This window comes from Bombus huntii, chromosome 12 (assembly GCF_024542735.1).
Source record: "Bombus huntii isolate Logan2020A chromosome 12, iyBomHunt1.1, whole genome shotgun sequence".
Taxonomy (NCBI): domain Eukaryota; kingdom Metazoa; phylum Arthropoda; class Insecta; order Hymenoptera; family Apidae; genus Bombus; species Bombus huntii.
In genome coordinates, this window is record NC_066249.1 from 8733561 (window position 1) to 8753913 (window position 20353).

Consider the following 20353-nt stretch of genomic DNA (forward strand, 5'->3'; position numbering starts at 1 on the left):
TTCCACGTTACCAAACGTTTCACGAGTCAGTTTTTCCGTAACGTAGTGTACGCTTTACGCGTACTTGTCGTTATTCGATCGCATCTGTCAACCATTTCACGAAGCGAATTAGGCTTCTACGCCGTATCGTTCGAAAAATTGTTTCGCTCGAAATTGTTCCAACGAGGTTGGCATCAAGCAACTGCACAGATACCGATAATTCTATAAAATACGAAAATATTCCGTAAATAGTTTATTATCTTTTTCCGCAAATACAAAATTCTAACCAATTAATCGTTCGTCTAATAATCAGCATCGACGATACTTATCCTCTTATCTACTCGCATCGTTGATACTTATGAACACGAGTGTATCTGCTGATTTTTTATTTTTGGAACTCGCCACCCATGCTCGTTTCCACGATTTTATATCTCGACCACGTTCTTTAGTTTTATGACGCAACGAGAGCTCCGTTGGCTCTTAATAAGTGTTTACCGATCTCACCGAGCTACGGAATTCATAACTCGTTAAAAGCGGAACGACGTAAGCGAGTAACCGGATGAACAGTCAAGTTTTTGCACGCGAACCGGCGCGAGTATGTCATCCTCCTATGGGGTCTTTATCCCAGTGATCAGTGCGCGACAAGACCGTCCAGTCGCGTTTTTCAACGTGGAAGAAGTAATCGAAGAGTGTTTCAGATTTACCTCGGGTGAAAGGGTCGTTTAGAATTGTAATTTCACGGACAAGGAAAACAGTTACGTTCCCGATCGTTTATCGAAGATTTAAGCTTTTAAAATTCAAAATTTTTTACCATAATCCATTCTCGAAATTGATTTACCACTGTCGATTAATTCACTTCATTTTCTAACAAACTCGTACGATATATAATCTTTTCGTTGTCGCACAACGAGTAAAAACGTGGACCGTTGAGACACGAAAAGAACGGCGAAACGCGAAGATCGTTCTTCGCGAAAGCGCCGATAAAATCGATTTCTATCGAGCGACGAGAAAATGCCGCGAAACTTAAGGCATCGCCTTAAGACGAACCCTCGGTGGCGTATCCACGGAATCGAAGGCGCTCGTGGGTCCGATTGTATTCTCGTTCAATGGGGATACGCCGCGTGACAAACTGCCTCGCGACCGGCCGTAAATCTCAACAGCGAATTTTACTTTCTCGATTTTTCCCACGTTGAGGCTTAATCCGGCGCGTTAATCATGAGAAATCGCGGTGCGTGCACGCCTATCTGTTTCCTATGAACGCCGTCGGGACACGGTCAATGCAGCGGACCCGTCGTCTTACGGCCTCGTGCTTATGGTTTTTAATGCCGAGATGACAAATACGCCGTATTTAGCGATATTTATGCGAGCGGATCACGTCAGCTTCCGCTGACTGCTTTACCCGGATTATCTTGTCCCTGAGAAATATTGCTTTCGCCGTTTTGACGCTGCGCAGCCCACGGTAATCGTCCTGTCGCGTAATATTAAGTTACTTCCAGCCTCGGAAATGAACAGAGGAAACTACGCGCGTGCGTTCCCTACGAGGCGTTGAAAAATTAACGAAGGGGAATTCGGAAGTCGTGTTTGTCGATTTTCACGAGAAACACTCGCGAGAAAACTGGCGTGGAATTTGATTGGATTTAAAGGACCATCGGCAAAAGTATACTTTCGGGAAATGAGAAACTGGGGGTTCGAGGGAAACGAAAGGTCGGGGAACGAATCGGAAGAATCTAACTAGCGAGATCAGCGAAACGAAAGTGTCGCAACAGAGTGGATGGAAATACAAGGCGAGTCCAGTTGTACGAACAAAATTGTACTCGGTATAGCGAATTAAGTTACCGTGGATTTAATCTATTGGATTGAAGTGAATTTGGATTTCAGCGAACGACTAACGACACTCTGGTACGATGTTTGACGTCCGTTTTGCAAAAATCTACGGTTATTGCGTATATTAAAAAAGAAAAAGAAAAAAAAAGACGCGGAAGGAGAACTGGAAATCGTAATTCGAAATTCTTCTCTCTTCTATTCGGAAGAAACTTTCCTTCGAACAACGTCGTCGCTTTTCAACGTACAGGCCACGTTTTAAACGAACAACTGAAGCCGTACACCAAATCAGAGATCCTCGCGACAGCCATCAGCCTAACCACGGCGGCGGGCGCAGAAATCGAAACCTTTCCCACGTGTCCAGCTGAAATTTGTTAAGTTCGCGCGTGGGCGGCTATGGATGCATCCTGCGCGCCGCTTTTTCATACTTATTTTCTTTTTTCACCAAGAGAAGAGAAGAGAGGAGAAGAGAGAGAGAGAGAGAGAGAGAGAGAGAGGGGGAGGGAGAGAGGAGGCCACTGCACAAGGTTGCGCGTCGACGTTCCCTCTGCGGGCCAGGCATAAGTTATACGTGTATTATGCGGCTGCCGGGCAGCAGGCAGCATCACGAAACGGTAACACGAGAAACCGGACCCGCTTCTAACGCATACGGCCGCACGCTTGTGGGTGTAGCAGCCGTCTACCCCGTACTCGTGGCCGTTTCGTCGATTTCCACGCCGATAAAATCCACGCTACCGCCAGCCACCGTTTCTCTATCTCGTCCTGTCCTCTCCGCGAACATACGCCTAATCCTCGTAAAAACGTTCGCGATGCCGACCACGGAACGGCTACCCGACGTCCACCAACAGCACCCATTACACGTCGCCTCCTTAATTTCCAGCTTTCAACCGTGGATTTCTGTCTCGCTGCGGGAATCGTCGTTTCCGCGTGACCATTGTTATCGTGTCTCGTGAACTGCTGCCGAGATAGAGGATCGAGAGAATCGGGAGATAAAAGATGTTCCCGAGGTTGGAGATTTTCGAGCATGTTCGAGGTCGCTTGGTGAGATCGGAGGGCAGATGGGTTTTATGTCGCGAGGCAGAGTTACGTTTCGTTGGTTCGTTAGAAGAGCGACGTATTCGAGATGCCGTCAGGCTTAAGATATCTGTCAACGGTCGATTCAGGAAGCGAATTATTTTTTACGATGGCAGAACGTCGATAACGAATAACGTTGTCCGGCACGATACATACGATATTTTGCGAGAGCTTCTCGAAGCTCGGGAGCTATTGGCAAAGTTGCAAAAAGAGAAGCTGCACTCAAGAGAAAAAATTAATTAATTAAAAGAAGAAATCGGCGACGTTTATAGTTGGAATAGTTTGAGAAAGTTTGGCTATTCGTTAAAGGCGATAGGTCGATGATTTGTCCACGTCGAGGTTGAGAAGCGAAGAATAGAAAGATCAGACGAGAAGAAATAGAAACCTCTTTCTCATGCCATGTCACTCGAAATCGTTTGTACATCTCACAAAAGGAGGTGGCAAACGTGTCGAGTCATCCGGTTTTCTAAAAAGACGGAAACAAATTACAATTATGCTCGAAGGAGAAGACTACATATTGCGGCGCGTTTGTGATAAAGAATTTCGAGTTTATGCCGCAGGGCGTGCACCCATTGTAATTTATCTTCCCTATACAAGGAGCGCAGCGGGATTCGAGGTAAACTCGACATCGTAAAGAACGGAGAAACGTCGATTTAACAGACGGAAACTTATTTCGTCGTGGTTTCTCTGTCATATTACCCATAAGAAAATTACATCAACCACATTGTTTGGATCATTTGGTCGACGAAAGATCGACGCGAATCGAGTATGAAATAGTATCCTTGGGAAAGGATTGGATTAGAATGGTCGACAAAATGGAATTGCTATAGATCGCTTTCTTTGGTCACGTTAGATTTCGATTCTTCGTAAATCTTGCAAAAACTGAAGAGACAGGAACCATCGAAGGAATATAACGATAGGAGAATTAAAAATAGCGCGAGACTGTAGGAATACGAAAAATAGAATTTGATGAGACGTAAGAAATTGAAAAGGTTGAAGCTAACATTCGGAGAAGATTTACCGTAGAAAGAGATACGTCGTTGATTAATTAGTAAGTTCAGATCGTAAATTCTTAAGGACGGTATTTCTCCGATTCAACGAAGAACCTTTCATAGATAGCCTGACAAATCTAAAAATATTTCTTCGTTCGAGAAATTGAAATCTTTCCTCCAAACTTTCTTTATCGATGGGAACGTACAACTACGCGAAATCCACGTCGAATTCCAATAATTTCGTCGTGGGAACGTTCGACATCCGAAAGACTTATTAACGCGATTCCGATAGTGGATGATTAAGTGGCAGGTTTCACGGTAGAATGTAAATTAACAGGTCCGCGATAGAGTTTGGAAATTCTTAATGAAAAGACCGTTGGTACGACGGAGTTCTAGCTGCCTAATAAAACACGGGTTCGACACCATGGTCGTTTATCTTTTTTAGTTTTCTAACTAATACGCGCGCGTGCACGCATACGGTTCGATCGAACGGCTTAACGCCGGCAGTCGAAAATTATCAGAAGCAGCAGGCTTCTTCGGTTAACGGCACTAAATTGATTCTTCGAGTTTCATTTATATGCGTTCCCGTGGAAACATTTTCCAATACGTATGCAGATGAACTGGAATCCCGATAGTGGAGATCAATGTTACGGCGAGTAGGGATTATTTCGTTGGAAATTAAAAGTCCCTCCTCGTCGTTTCTCCGGCCTAAAACGGTGGCCTCTCGTGCAATTGTGAAATTTCACACGGAATACCGCCTTTGTTCGAGCATCGTTCGATAAAGAACAGCAATTGTTCGTACGTTATACGTATATCGTTGATTTACTGGAACAGCGACGCATCTCGAGGATCAGCAACCTCGTCGTATCCGTAAAAATAAAGTCTACGGGAAGCTTACGAGGGACTAACAACGTTACGGCGTAAAATGGAACTTTTAACCCTTTCTTTGATAGCAAATCCGGCAAACCGTTGTCCCGACACATTCGTTACGCGAACCGTTGAGTTCTTCTTCAAGTATACGATAAGATACGTTAAAATCTCAGAAAATAACAACAAAGAAAAATTCAAACGCTCCATCGAGTTTTCTCCGCAAGACAAAACGGCTTTCGTGTAGGAGATTTTTTCAAATTTTCAATAGTCGAAAGAATAATAGCGCGCGCTCGTACGTGTACGAAAGGTAAAATGCATCAGGCGCGGTCGAGCGAGGCGGCACCGCGCTCGAAATACCGCAGACATTCGCATCCATTACCGCTTGCACGGCCTTTTAGAGCGCGTTGAACGCAGCACGGTGCAGGGTCGCGTTAAACGCGCCGGTCCCCTTGTATAATAAATAGCGGGCCGGCCGCGGTGACAGGACAATCCTTACCTACTACGACCACGTGGCCGAAGACCTGATCGTTCGCCACGTGGGAACAGTTCCATCGGTGATGTCTGAACTGATGTCGGCATTCGCGAAGTCCAAGCTCCGCGCCTTCGCCCACCGCAGGCATCGCGTGCGGCGCTTTTCTGCACTGCTCCCGTTGACTCTTAGCCAGTCCGGGAATACGCCCGCAGACGGCCGCCCCAACCACCACTGCTCCGACCACCCTGCAATCAAACACGTTTCACCCTCTGTCAATGCATCCTCCGGTTAAATCGTTGAAAAACCATATCGTCAAATTAAATGCAAGATTTTAAGAAGTTTCTTGAAATTTGGAGAGTCCGCGACCGAACGCGTTTCGATTCTCTCCAAAGTGTCTTCCATCGATCGAACCGTTCGAAATAGCGATCGATTCGATAAATTAAAAAGTAAAGAAGAGCGTGTTAAATATTGCGATTCGTTGAGCACTTTCTTCGGACCACCCTGCTACCAAATACGTTCCACCCCTTTTTAACGTATCTTCTAATCGAACCGCAAAAACCTATTCCGATCAACCGTTTAATGGATTCGCGACGATATTTTATCGCATCGGAATCGTTCTTTCTAATTAACACGGCACGGTTCGAAAAATTAATTCCTCGAATCCTAATTATCGAATGGGAAATTAAAATGGTTATTTATTACTACGCACATGTGTAGAACGTTGTATAAATTCCTCGTGTGTTAAATTATCATTCAGCCATCGAACCATTATTAACGAGTCTTTGTAGGAATTTTATTAGGACACGAGTCTATTCGCAGCGGAACCAACGTCGATTACTTATAAGCGTTGACAAACATTCGTCTTGTTCCAAGACTCGTTGTCTTACCGATAAATCGTTCGCGCGTTCTTTCAAACGTAATTTAATATATCTTCTCGAAACGAATAATAAATAAAAACGAATAATCCGCCTTAAAAAATCGCGACGAAGAATTTATAAACTTTTCGTCCGGAATACTTCGGCGAATGAATTTCTGAAAAATTATATCCATGGCTGTCTTCGAATTACCGTCGATTCCGAACGAATTCGTGTACCGTTTAACGCGACAACGACATTGAGAGATCCAGAAACGATGACCGGTAGTGGGCCCACCAGATCGTACGACGAATTAAATCTCGATAAATTTGAACGTGTGAAAGTACGGAACGAGCGTGTCGACGAGAAATGAACAGCGTGGCCGATCCAACCGATCCGTTCATTAGCATTTTAAGCTCTCTCGTTGTCGTCGTGGTCGTGGTCGTCGCGTTGCTTCGTTCGTTTCCGATGATATACGGTACATTTGATTCTGCGTATGACGAAGGCGATATTAAAATTAACGACATTACGACTTTTTTAAATGCCACGAGTCCTTTTGCACGAGCCTTCTTCTCGTTCCTTTCCCCATTCGGCTTTTCGTTGCAGTCGATTGCTAAAAACTCGCGGATTCTCGACGGTCACTGTATTGCATGATTCAACGTGACCGAAGAACTCTTCCTGGAAAACGTGCAATAAGGTTCGTGAAGTTTTTACCGAATCGTTCGTTTGATTGGCAGTTTTTGGATGCTCGATGAAACTTTTGGTAACGTCGGTAAGGAATCCTGCGTTTTATTTTCTTTCGGACGACAGCTTTTGCGACTAGATCTTCCATAATCGTTCAGAAACAACCTGAAAACCAGCAAATCGCGCGCGTCCGCGATACAAATCCTGATCGATCGAGTTACGTCGAGTTTTTTTTTTTTTTTTAAAGAGGTAAATTTTTTCGGTTTCTCGGTCTGAAACACAGCCGTCAGTCTCCCAAAACTACCTGACAGTCGTAATTTCCAGCTAGACGATCCACTTACGGCGGAACCGAATCTAATCTAATTTAACCGATCATCGAACCGAAATGCTCCGGCGAGCATTATATAATCCGTTGGTTGGCATTGAAAAAAGAAAATCTCATGCCCATCCGTCATTCCGGTCCTTATTTCGACATCTTCACGAGCAACCTGCGAGGCGCGGTTGATCACGGCATACTAAAAACGATTACCTGCCGACAAGCTGAAACGCGATACTCTCAACCTCCTACTGGTCCATTGCGTAATTTACATCCCATAAGTCAACGTTTTCGTGGCAGTGAACGCCGTTTCCAGACACCGTGGACACGCGCGAACCATTCCGCCGTGAATCCTTTTCCATCCAACGTCGTTACGAATTTACGTAACAGGCAACAACAGGAAACGTACAAATGGGTGAAACAGCACGGTTGAAATATTTATGGCCCCAAAGGGTTGCTGGGTTCGTTAATGTACCGTAATTTTGGAAATGATTTTTATCGGCATGTTGCCATATCGATGGTTTCATATTTAGGCTCGAAGCTTTGCGATTACGCGGTTCCGGTATTTCGCTAACGTTTCTCGTTTAATTCGTTAAATATCACGACGGTGCGATTTTTCCTTTTTTCGAAACACGAAGACGAGCGAGGAATATTTGATAAACGGAAAAACGTAACTTTTACTTCGGTAGCGATGGAAGCTACGAAAATTACCTACAAACGGAGAAGGTCGCGGAACCATCCGATCAATCCGATATCGTTAAATCCCCTTTTTGCGTTCGCTCTGCGCTTCACGAGCGTTCGACCGTATCACGCGCTCAACGAAAGAAGGACGCGGCTACCCCGAGTCGCTTTCGAAACCCGGCTTCAAATTAGCCTTAAACACAGCCCTCACGGCAAGTGTTAAAACCAACCGCTCCCGACTATCCATCATCGCGATCGTTCGGCATCCGGCGACGGAAAAAAGAGCGCCGAATTCAAACAGCCCCGCGGCGTTGCGACTCATCGATCCACGCGAGGGGCGTAGATAAACCTGCTTCCATAAACAGTCATAAATAAATGTCGCGCGTTGCCTGTTGTCGTCTCGTTGTTTCGTCAAAGCACACAGTGGGCTTAAATTCGCCGTATAAGCGAAGCAACAGGCATCTATAATTCAAAATAGAGGGCACTAGCGGTAGATAGAAGCGGATAATTGGGAAATGGCTGTTCACGCGCGAAAATAAACGCCGCGATCTCGACTTTCTCGACTTTCTCGACGTCGAAGCATTCGAAGTAATTCGTTATTGCTCGTTCGCGTCTCGTCTCGCACCGCAGAATCTTTGTTCGTGCTACGAATTTACGCCCACTGTGTATATGAACGTGCAAACAGCATGATTCGAGAAGGGGTAGTTTATCGACAGCGACATACACGAGAGAGGGCGAGAGAGAGAGAGAGAGAGAGAGAGAGAGAGAGAGAGCGGCGGGCCCTCGACACCGTTCGTTCAGATGGAAAGAGAGGTTTCAGGGGCCAGGGGGTGGGCAGGTTGCATTTCTGAGAAGCATGAAATTGCGACGATTACGCCGTGTCCCCGGGGCGAGAGTTATTTGCATTGGAATGCATCGCGCCGCTCGGTGGCCGAAACTCACCACGTGGAACGATCTACAGGGTGTCCTGATGAACGTGAGAAGCTGCGATGGCCGCGTGCCGTGCGAAAACGAGTCGGCGAGAGAGGTAGCCTCAGCGGCGTTCCGTTCTTTCTCTTCCCTGTATTTCTTTTTTCTATTCTCGCTGGCGAACGGTGAATACGAGTCGACGCTATGGGCGGCGAATCAACGACGCGCGTGTTTCGTCATATTCGTCGGCCGGCAAGACTTAATCGCGGACGCGCGTCCCGGCGAAGACGTTCCGCGTTAGGGATACCGATGTCGAGGATCGTGGATACGTTTGCATCCACGTAGATGCGCAGGATGCTGTTGCTTCTCGGCTCGTTTTCTTGGTATTTCGCGGTTCGTCGTGTTCACCGTTCGTGCCGCGGTAGTGGTTAACGTTGCGCGGGGACGTCAACTTGTCAAAACCGAGGGTTTTAGTTTCTTTCGGTTTTTTTTTTTTAGTTTTTAATAATCGCTGAGAATATGTAGAACGTTTGGGAAAAATTAACCTACAGTTTATTCGAGATCGATACACAATTATGCGTTATAATTCGAAAATTACGATACTGCGTAGACGTAGAAATTTTGAAAGAACCACGCACTTGTTACCGTATTGAACGAATTAATTCGATAAAAATAATAAAAAATTCATAAAGTCGAAGCCGACGACGTCGCACGACGGTTCGATCGGAAACGATCGGATTAAATTTTGCAAGAGCACAAGGGCGTGAAAAGCAAGAGGAACTCGCTCGCGTAGTTTATTACACGTTCGTTACGTCATTTGTTATCTCTAATTAGAAACGCTTAAAGTTGCAGGGCCTTTAGGGCATGTCTTCAACGAGAGAGTCATGCTGATACTAATTATTCATTCGTCTTAGCTGCGAACCGAGTAATTACCGTCTACTCTAATGTAATTACTCGAAAGCTCTTACGCTTCCATTTAAAATCACCTCGGCGTCATTAAATTTCTCGCTCGATGGGATTGCACACCGCGAACTCGTAAATATTCTTCCTAATTGCAATTTCAACGTTTTTTTTTTTTATCTTTCGATGGTTTTGTCTTTCTTTTCAAAGCGCGTCACGATCATGCAAATAGCGTTTGAGTCGAATTTGAATCGCTGTTTCTTAAATCCGTACAATCGAACTCGAGATCGAACTCGTTACTTCGTTTTATAGTCCGAAATAAGAAATTGTACGTTTTCTAATAGTATCGTTCACGTGGTACTAAATTTTCCTCGTTTCCTATAATTCATAACTGGAGAAAAAAACGAAACGCCGCTGAGATTTTTCTTTACGCTTAACCGCCTTCGTTTTCTATTCCTGGTGAACTCCGATCGACACTCGCCAAATCTGGCAATACGTTCGAGCGACCGAGGCTTTTCCTACAACGAGAATCGCACGAGAGTTTCGTTATATCCTTTTGCGAAGGAGTATTCTGCTGGAACAGATGCGGTGACACAGATTTCGCATCTCGCGAGTTTGGTTCTCTTTCAGAGAATTTCGTGCCGCTGTACGACGCGCTTAGTATGCCGACCAGGCGACCGAGAACAACGGACCCGTGTGCGTGTGCTCGGCAGCGATACATACGTACCCATTAGCGTGTAATGTATAACATTACGCCCTGCTCGTACGGAGGCTAATGGCGCGCTATTTGCAACAAGCATCCTCGCCATTGTGCACCTCGCCGATTTTCATCAAGATGCTCTTAGCACAGTTCCTTCTCTTCGATTCTATGACTATCTACGTACGTTGGACTTGCCAATATATCTTTATAAAGGCCTAAAATATTTCAAAAGAACGAAGCAACTCCGCAAATTTCAAGCTAAAATACAGATTCCAACGGTAGCATCTTCGTCGTGCGAAAGCTGATCGTTACTAGACATCGAAATGTGATTCCTTTTGCGATCGATTCGCGAAAGCGAAACAACGTAAATTCGGCTTAACGTTCTCGCATCATCCATACAAAAATCGACAGAACTTCGCTGGGAAATATCGGACGAGTCCAACGAACCTTCCAAGAACGCATAATCTCAAGCCTCTTTCCAGTCACAATAAGCACGTGCACCTCCGTTTCGATAAAACCAGTGCCATCGGTGATTCCTTATTACCCAGAACACGAGTATCGAGCTCGCAACTCATTATCACGGCTCGGCCGATGCACAGATACAAGGAGAATCGACGGGCAATCGTAATTCCAAGCGGCCAGCGAGCGAAACAGATTGTCCGGGAACGAGCAAAAGTCAGGGAAATCGATGGAAATGATCGGGCTCGCGCTACTTTACATAATGCTCTCTTCACAGGCTACCGTTAAAATGCCTTTCACGGTGTCGAGCGTATCCTCGAAAGTCCTCGCGCGAGCCAACGTCATTCGACGCCCCTTCTCGTCTCCGATCGATCATTATACGCAACTTTCCTCTCGATCCTCGCGCCAATAGCACCGCCCGCAGCGAGATCTTTTCCATCGACGTTTCGCGAGAGCAGCTGCTCTCCCAATAACGTTTATCATCGACGTTTCGAGAATCTCCGGTTTCCGTGGAAGTAGCGTTTTACCAACGCATTCTTCGCACTTTGTTTCTTCTTCTTCTTCTTCTTCTGCTGCTCCGATGCTTCGACGGTCACGCTCCGCTACTTCCGCTTCCCCGTATTTTCTCCGATCTTCGATCATTCGGTCCCGGTTATCGCTCTCCTGTCTCGTTCCTTGTTATTACTTTTTAAGTTCCTTCAACGTCGTACGCTTTGGCTCTTTCACGCGTGTATACAATGACACCCATCGTCGATTATACACGTACGATACGCAACGTCTCTCGAAGATATTTATTACAGGACCGAAATCGTTATTATACTCGAGAAACTCGAGTTTCCCAGCAATTCACCGAGCAGGGTAAGAAACTGAATAATACGTTCCACTCGTTATCGCGCAACCCCATCGAAAAATCATCTCTTCCTTTAAATCCCCGTTTCACCTCTTCCTGTTCCCCTCGCCTAGCAGTTCCACGATCGTAATAACTTCTTTCAATTAAATTCTTTCGCTAGTCAATCGACCGACCTTTTTTCCAATTAAAAGCGATCTCTATCTAATAACAGGGTTTCGTTTAACGAACGAATCACTTAAACCAGCCGTATCTAGTTAGTTAGACATTAACTTACGCTGTAAGAATAGCGATAGGGTACTGGCAGATAGCATTAAAAAGAAATACCCGCAGGTACGTGCCCCGCAGGTATATATCGTTTACGATACACACCATTGCCGTGGTTCGTTATTTCTTTTTAGCACATCGTAATTACATCGAGAGTTAAACCCCTATTAACCGGCTGCTTTGGCTGTGATTCGTTGTAATTTGTGATCGTAAAGCTCGGATCGGTCGATCTTAATATGATTTATATTTAAATCAGCTTTCCGTGGAATTCAATGGCCGAGGCAAAATGCAGCGGTCTAAACGCGTAAATAAGATAAGTGTAGGCTGGTGTGAACAGAAGAACTCCAGGGTGGCCTTCTTCGACTGTAAAACGTGCAACATGCGTCGTTGTTTGTTGCAATTATCGATGATTATTGTAATCTAGTAACCAATCTTTCGGAATTTGCATTTAGCACGAATGCTTCGGCTCGTTAACAATCCACGTCGTTTCTCGTGGCCATTTCACCATCAAATTTCCCAAGTTTCTATTTTCTCAGAAATATATAGTCATGATTGGAATAAGTAAACTACGGATATTTATGTAAATTCGTGTTCTTGTGGCGGTGTTTGAAGCGGAGTTTGCTCGTCTATCGAGTATTACAACGATTATCTTACGACTACTTAACGATATTTTCGCGTATTACGCGCATTTTGGACACTTTCGTACTTTCAAATTTCCCATAATCGTATAACAATTCGCAGCGATTATTCGTCGCACGTAAAATTACAAATTCTCCTGATACACCGTTTTCAATTGATCGAACATGCTTTTCTCGTTACCTCGATGGATAGCAAATATCGTAAACATTTGAAGAAAAAAAAAAAAAAAAAAAGGAAATAAAATGTACTAAATGTACGTTTCTACTTTTTAAAATAATCGATGTTGGCGCATTACAATTGGTTTCTGAATTCCTCGTCATCGAGCTTTCAGTACATCATTAATCTCGAGCCCTCGTCTCATGAAATTCCAAAGCGACGATCGATCCAGGGAATTTTTATGCGGCTTCCAGCAGAGGTTTCTTCTCTTTTTCTCCCTCCTCGTCTCCTTTTTTCTCTCTGCTTCTTTCGTTTTGATCTATGGAGCACGCGTCTTCGAACGGTCGCTAACTGGTACTCGTTAGAGTAATGGAATGATCTACGGGGAGCCATTTTTTTTCCACGAAATTATACAGTAGTCCTCGTTGGACGAGTCGCTCTTCGGCAAACCAAGTTTTTGCCGCGCTCTGTCTACGACTAGAAAATCGATTCTATTAACCGCGCGGATGAAGGATCGTTCGATGGTCGGTCTAGATTGAGAGATTCTCGTCCAAATGAATGTTCTTCTATCGGCGTGTTATTACGTTGTAGGCATTAGCCGTCTATGAATAATTACGTTCTAAAGGTATTAGAAAATAATGGAATATAAAAATATTGAAACGTTTCGTCAATTTATTTTCTGTCGACGTTTTACGACGACGTTTTGCAACGAATTATTTGTACGTAGTAGGATTAGTTCGTGTGTTTTGGAATATCGTAAATACGAATATCGATATCGTTAAAAAATATAAAAATCCCAGCAATACTTTGTACATTTACTTTCCATGTTTTCGAACATAATTCGTAATATCTTTTCCGAATAAACGAGCAAATATTTAAAACATCGGAAGATGCGTAGCGTGACTTTTTTTTTTATTAATTTAAACGTTAATGGCAAGGTATCGGAAGTATCGAAAGTTACTGTAACGTACAAACATCTTCCGACTGATATATAACTCGGGAATTTCATAATGCAATGAAATTGCGCAATGGAATTAACTGAGAGATTATATTCGAGTTCTAGTTGATAGGATCAAACCGTAGAAAGATACAAATCGACGTTTTTTCAAGAGATCTCTCGTGTGCTTAATCCGCGTCACATCTATTTAGTACTTAAACGGGTGTCAGGAAATTGTCAAGGTTTTCAGATAGCGCGTTTTTCAAACGAAAATCACTGGCAGCTTCGCCATCGACAAGAGAATTCGTCGCGGTTGACGTAAATCCCTGGAGTGATGCATGATACTACTACCTGGACGTTAATGCTCGATATAATAAAATCTGATGTGTTATGAAGCGGTTCTTAGGCTTCGACGATTCAAAGATCCTCGAATATACCGGTCGACGATTTAGCCATTTAACTATATATCTTTATAAATTTGTATTATAAATAACAGATGCCAGTATTTTCATAAAAAATAGCGAATCGAAGAAATCGTGGAAAAGCTAAAGAACTTTATGAGAACGATATAAAATCAGGCGATTCGTTAATTAATTTGGGAATTAAACAGCAAAGGTGCGTTAGCTGTGCCATAGCAGTGTAGCGGATAAATGTAAATAAAACTAGGCAAAGCATTTGCTTAGAAGTTTCTCGCGACGTTAATTATGCGCGAAACGTCGCAATCATTTTCCAAATAGGCACAGCCTACACCCGGAAGTCTCGATTATTGACGATACAGCAGGCACTGCAGTCACCATCGCGTCACGGACTATTACTATAAAATCGCAGATTGCCGTCGTTAGCCAACTATGTATTCGCATGTACATCCTGCTCGCCAAAGGTTACCAGCTAACTGTTTGCATTAGGGTGCATTCTCATTATCCTGACTGTCTCCGTTATGTCGTGGTCTACGACGTTACACGCGCACGTTCGTCGAACGTTGTCCGATTTCGATATCTATCGGCCAAGTTGTCTGCCAAATTTTTCTAGAAATGCCCATGATGACGTAATTTTTATCTCTTCCTTTGAAAATTGCTAAATCTTTGCTAAATTTTCATAACCCCAACGAGGAATAAGTACTTCCAGAATATCGTCGTTCTTCGCGGTGAAACAAGTTGTATTCCTTTTTTCAAATTATAGATCGTTTCAAATTTTCAAAGTAGAAAGAATCGAGGAAAAAAGTGTTCTTTACTCGTTTCTTTCGCAAATTGCGGCAACGATAACGCGATCTTTGTTTCCGTTTCTGCGAATTTCGCGTGACACCAACTTTGACCAAAGCCGTAACTTTAATGGGAAAATATTTTTATCGAAATACGAAACATTATCGCTTTCTACTCATCGAAACGTAGAAAAATGATTTAACGTCGATGAACGCGACGATAGAAACGATTATATCGTAGAAATAAATTGTCGCTTCGAATCGTAATAATTCTGACGAAAGAATTCTCGACACCGCATTAATTTTCCCCAACGCTAATCTATTAGCTATTTACCGATGTTGCGTTTATGGAAATGGAATTTTCAGCGAAGCTTGTCGTTCGAGTCAAGTGACAGTATACAGCGTACGGAATCGTTGGAATAACACACGCGGAATCAGCTATGCTCGCTTCGCCAGTCTTCTTCGATGATATCTCGATAACGTTAGGCGATACTATAGGAATTCTTCTGCCATAGGTCTGAATGTTAGCCGATAACTGTACAAGTTTACCAGAAAGTATTTGCATGGTAACACGTGTAAACGCGACCGATTGAATCTCATTACGTCGATGATTCCTGGAGTTGTGTTTTCCGGCATCCGTTCTTTCGCGTTTTGCGAATGCTTCTAACTAGTTTCAGAAATAAATTTGACCAATTTTGAAAAAAAAAAAAAAAAAAAAAACAAAGAGAATTTAGAATAGATCGATTGTAAAATTCTACTACAAAATTTACCGCGGAGGATAGAGATTTTTGTTTCATTGATTTTATAGCAGATTTTATGTATAATATTTTTATTTGTCTGAAAATACAGTATACATATATATGTATAAATCTATCGTAAAATCCAAGAAAATTAAATCGTAAATTTTTTGGAACGAAACTAAAATGATAATTTAAACTAAAATGAAATTTAATCTGTGACGGCAATTTATAAAATTATTTTCTTATACACATAGTCTTTTTTCTTTCGTTATCTCGTTAGTAACGCTTCAAAGAATATTTGAAATCAATACTTTTACAAAATTACCTACTCGTTTTAGAATCGATGTACCAAAAGCAGCGACGGCGATTATTACCCAACATTCTTCTACTCCGAATTGTACAATCGATTACACAGTGTGCACACTGTCGCTCGATTTCTCGATCATTCGATAACTTCAAATACCGTCGTCAAATTTCTCCACAGAATACTCCAATCTGTACGTGGGAATTATGGAAATAATGCGCCGCAGAAAGCGAAACGTCTATGATTAGCGATTTTCTCGTGCAATCCTATAACAGTATCTACTAATATCGTTCGATATTAGACGCTACTTAAGATAAAAGCTCCAGATAAAAACTCTTTGAATTTCGTTATCCAATCTGACTAAACGGCAGCCGAGTTGTACGTACAGTTACTCGCAAAAGTTCTTCGACAGTAAGAAAATTTGATCATGTGGTCACGTGCACTACCATTCGTAAGCACATATCTGGAGATTTTAGCCGATTTGTAGCAACGATACGCGAATATTAGTAAAGAGTATAAATGTATCGCAGCATCCGATTTATATTCTAAAAGCTATTTACAGCCTACTCCGACGACAAATCATTTTTCCAGAATGTTTTGTTATAAAATTTCGTCGAGAAATTGTACCGTAACTGGCTTGGATCTTGCACAATCGGAACAATTCAACGCAATCTCGACCAGCTTATATCGCAATGTTATGTATAAAAATATATCAAGCCGACAGGGACGTGCGATTTTGTAAGCGCAATAAATGGCATTTCGGCAAAACAACGTCGATCAAATTTGTTCGCGATTGATTCGGCTATATCAGCGCAATGAAATTTTGTCACGGAAAACACGCGAAGAATGCTTTTGGGAGCAACTGTATGTTACTCGCAAGGATCTCCGTGTTTCTAAAACGTTCTCCATCGTACGTGCACTCAACAAGTAGAAAGATCGAGAAACCAGTAGCAACTCTGTTAATTATACCATTCGATACGAGTACGCCAATGATTCAATGACTAGATACGATCTTGCTTAGCGAGCTAGCTAACAGTATATAAGTAATGGCACTCGTGTTGATCGTCGTCGTGTCGTTTCGCTCATTTTTCCCTGTTTAATGAAACGTTTCGCGAGAGCTCGCGTAACGGAATGGCTGAAAATGGGAATATCGTATTCCAGGTAATTGCCAGACACGTAGAAAAAAGTTTTGCGACGCGTGCTCGTACTCGTGCTTTGGCCAGAGACAGAGGCGGAAAAAATGCCCGACTAATAGAAAGAATCCAAGTTTCGTGTCCGAGCGCAGTCGTGTAGCCCGATAGGGTAACGAGATTCGAGCGTAAGAGAATCACGGAAATTGACTGTCGACCATGCGTGTTCCTCTTGGGAAACCGTGTTACTTTCCTGTCCTCTCTGTTCTATCAACGACGAAACAAGGCAAACATCGATTATTTCGTTTCTATCGAAAAACCTCTCTTCTCAATTAAATTAATTGAAAAATAAATCGGGCCAGTGGGCAAATAAACGAGATGGAAGATTAACGTATAAAACAATCGATACACTTACAGGTAAAGGATCAAATTGAAGTTAGGGTGTGAGACGTTTACTACTGGATCGTCGTGCTTGGACGCTCTCGGTTGCCGTACAGCGTCGTTGGAGAAACAACGACGTTAATTAGTCTCGAAAGTAGCTGGAATTCGACGCAAGTGGCAAAATTATTTATAAAATTATACGTCCGATCGAGGAAAATCGCTATTTCGAAATACGTGGGACGCGGGCCGCGGAACGCTAAGGCGAAAGAGAACAATGAGAAAAACGCGTTGGAAACTGCGCGTTACCGTTTCCACGGGCAAAGCGTTTCGTCATCGTCGCCGGCGAGCGAACCGGTTGCCGTTCTAACAACGAAGCTATGCATCATCCCCTTATCTAGTTCGCAGATTCACGACTCGCGATCTCGACTTCGAGATACGTAGCCGAGAGCCTTCTGCTCGGGCAGAGTCGACGCACGTGTGCGTTCGCGCGTATGCAGACGGCGAGGAAATCGTGCGAGCATTCGCTGTGCCACCGAGCGTTTTAATGATATTCAGGAGGATCCATTTTTCTGTCACCGGGTGTCGCTTAAGTGGCCGGATAAGGAATCATTAAGCATCGGCGCACACGACCATTAGATCGTTACACGGTTCCTACGATTGATTTATCGTGCCTGCTGTCCTTTTTTGCCCATCCTAGAGGAATTTAACCGAGGAGATCGTCGATGACCGTGAGGCTTAAAGAGGGATATACAGGAAAAAATATACGATGGAAAATGATCGAAATCCGGAAAAATGTATCGTTGTAAATCTAGGAAACTGGTCCGAAAATTTCTCCTCGTTATTATTTATCGTAATTCTTGGCTTCCCGTTTAGGGCGGCTTCCGGCTTCTACTTACATTCCAAACATTTATCTTGCTAATTACTTGGCTCTGTGCGTTTTATCGCTACCTTACGTCCCGATTACAGAAGGTTTACTACGCCTTACTCGTATTTATAGAGCATACCATTACCTACTATTCGACCATTTATCTTCGAAACTCCGACTTATATACGCATCTTTCTCGTACGCTGTACGCTTAACAGATTAAGTGCTTTATATAAAAGAGGGAACAGGGAACTTGCGCGTTCCTAACGGACGTCTAGAGAGCAAGAAAAATCTTGACCAGGCGCAACCGTGTCCGTATAAGCACCTGTTGCTTCAATTACGTCATCACTCCATCGCGAGTCGTTGGTAAGTCCGCTGGAACGAAAACGTTCGCGCGAGAGATTCATTGTCGCAGGTACGAGCGACGTAAAAGTGCGCAGCCACCGAGAGATATACAATGTACAGGTGTAGCGGGCATTAACTGGTGCGCAGGTATTCAGACTATCCGGCCGTGACGCCGTCGGTAAATTTACTGTCCCCGAGAGGTTCTTATCTCGCGTTACTTTATTGCCGCTTATCGTCGCGGTCGATTTCGTTCCTCGAGCATCGTTCACCGTGTTCTCCTTTCCAAACCACCGTGCTTTCTTATATGGATCCTCTCCGATGGTTCCTGTCAAGGACGTCTCAGTACTTTGCCATACCTCGCGCCATTTTATACCTCTTCGAGCGAATTCTTGGACGGTTTAAGAACGGTTTTAAAATTTTGCGCATCACGAGAGATTCGGAGAAAAGATTCTAGGTTCTATCTTTAGGAAAATTTGGGAATGTAAAATAAAATTGGAAAATCGGTTGATCCGAGAATCACCGGAGTAATTTTATAATTTTCCAATGGCATACGTTTCGATCTCTCGTAATACGTTTCCTCTTCGTGTATTTTCTATAATAATATAGCGCTTCTGGCTGCAACGTTGCAACGAGTAGTGGAACTAAGAGAAAACGGAACCTTTAATAACGCGATAATTACCGGCAACGATGACAGGATGTTATACCCTCTCAGAGAAAAGTAGAAGGAATCGAACGCATTAGAGAAGCACCGGGTATTTTTGTCTAGTCTTAATCTACTTGGACGTTAACCCTTGCCCGTGATCGCCCATTAAGCCTCGCGACGATTAGATTGTTCGAAAGCCAAGCGTCGAACGGAAGAAAGGAATGCATCTTCGGTGTTTCACGCGATACGCGCTTTGACGCTTCAATGAGAAAACATACACCTACTCGTACTGACAAACGTAAAAACGTAATAACAAAAATATACGAAACACGCAAATTAGACCTCGTTATCCAGCTTGTCATCGATCGACGATACTCTTTGGATAATGCTAATTTTAATTAGTATGTCAGGGAATCGAGTATTTCGTTCGTCGACGAAATGTCGTTCTATGATATCGAATTATAATACGAAGCGGGAATAAAAGGCCGTTCGTCATTGAAAGCCCAGCGAGTCTTTACGAAAACTCCTTCGGAGAAATGAAACTCATACTTAAACGCATCGAACGATGTTTCTACTCTTCGTGTTTATCCTCGTGGAAGATCTTCGAGACAGTTTCTCGTAACATTTCGCCTCGCTCTTTGAGCTTGCCCGTCGTTCCAGAAGATTTTTAACTCGACAGCCCGTGGCGAATGGGTTTCTGGCACTCGATACACCGTGACTAATCGAGGAAGGTGTCCATGGAAGTTCTTGGGATAGGTCTCGACCGGTGACTCGCGGCGTTTTCTGCCGCACAACGTTCCCTACTATGCGATTATATTCAAAACTGCTTTCGTTTTGGTTACGCTGGATCCTCCGGCATTCGATACGCCCATTTTCGTACAAGGCTCGGGATTAGCCCTTTAACGCTCGAGTTCGTGTCTCGCACAGCTACGACCGAGTGATTCGAAATACGCATGCCCGTTTCATGCGCTCTTACCAGCGACTCAGTTCGCCGATTGCATCGAAAAGAACGTAAACGTTAAAGTGGTTGCAACGTGTCTCGAACACGAAGGTATCTATCCAGTTAGCGGACCAAATCGATCTCGGCCCCGTCGCCGGAGTCGATCCTCGACCTGTTTCGATTAGATCGGCCGAGTCATCGGCGATTCATCGATAATCGATCCCGACAGTGGGCCCATTTATTTCATCTC

At 43.6% G+C, this 20353-nt stretch overlaps 1 protein-coding gene across 3 annotated transcripts in view; it reads right to left on the minus strand.

The window, feature by feature from the left end:
- LOC126871564 (protein Wnt-7b) overlaps positions 1-20353 on the minus strand; it is a 140434-nt gene that overhangs the window by 57328 nt on the left and 62753 nt on the right. For 2 of the 3 annotated variants that reach the window (XM_050630504.1, XM_050630503.1), the window contains exon 2: positions 5233-5453. In XM_050630504.1, the coding sequence (XP_050486461.1) occupies positions 5233-5453 (221 nt within the window). Of the gene's footprint in view, positions 1-5232; positions 5454-20353 lie in introns of those variants that run through there. The other variant, XM_050630501.1, reaches the window with a different exon arrangement.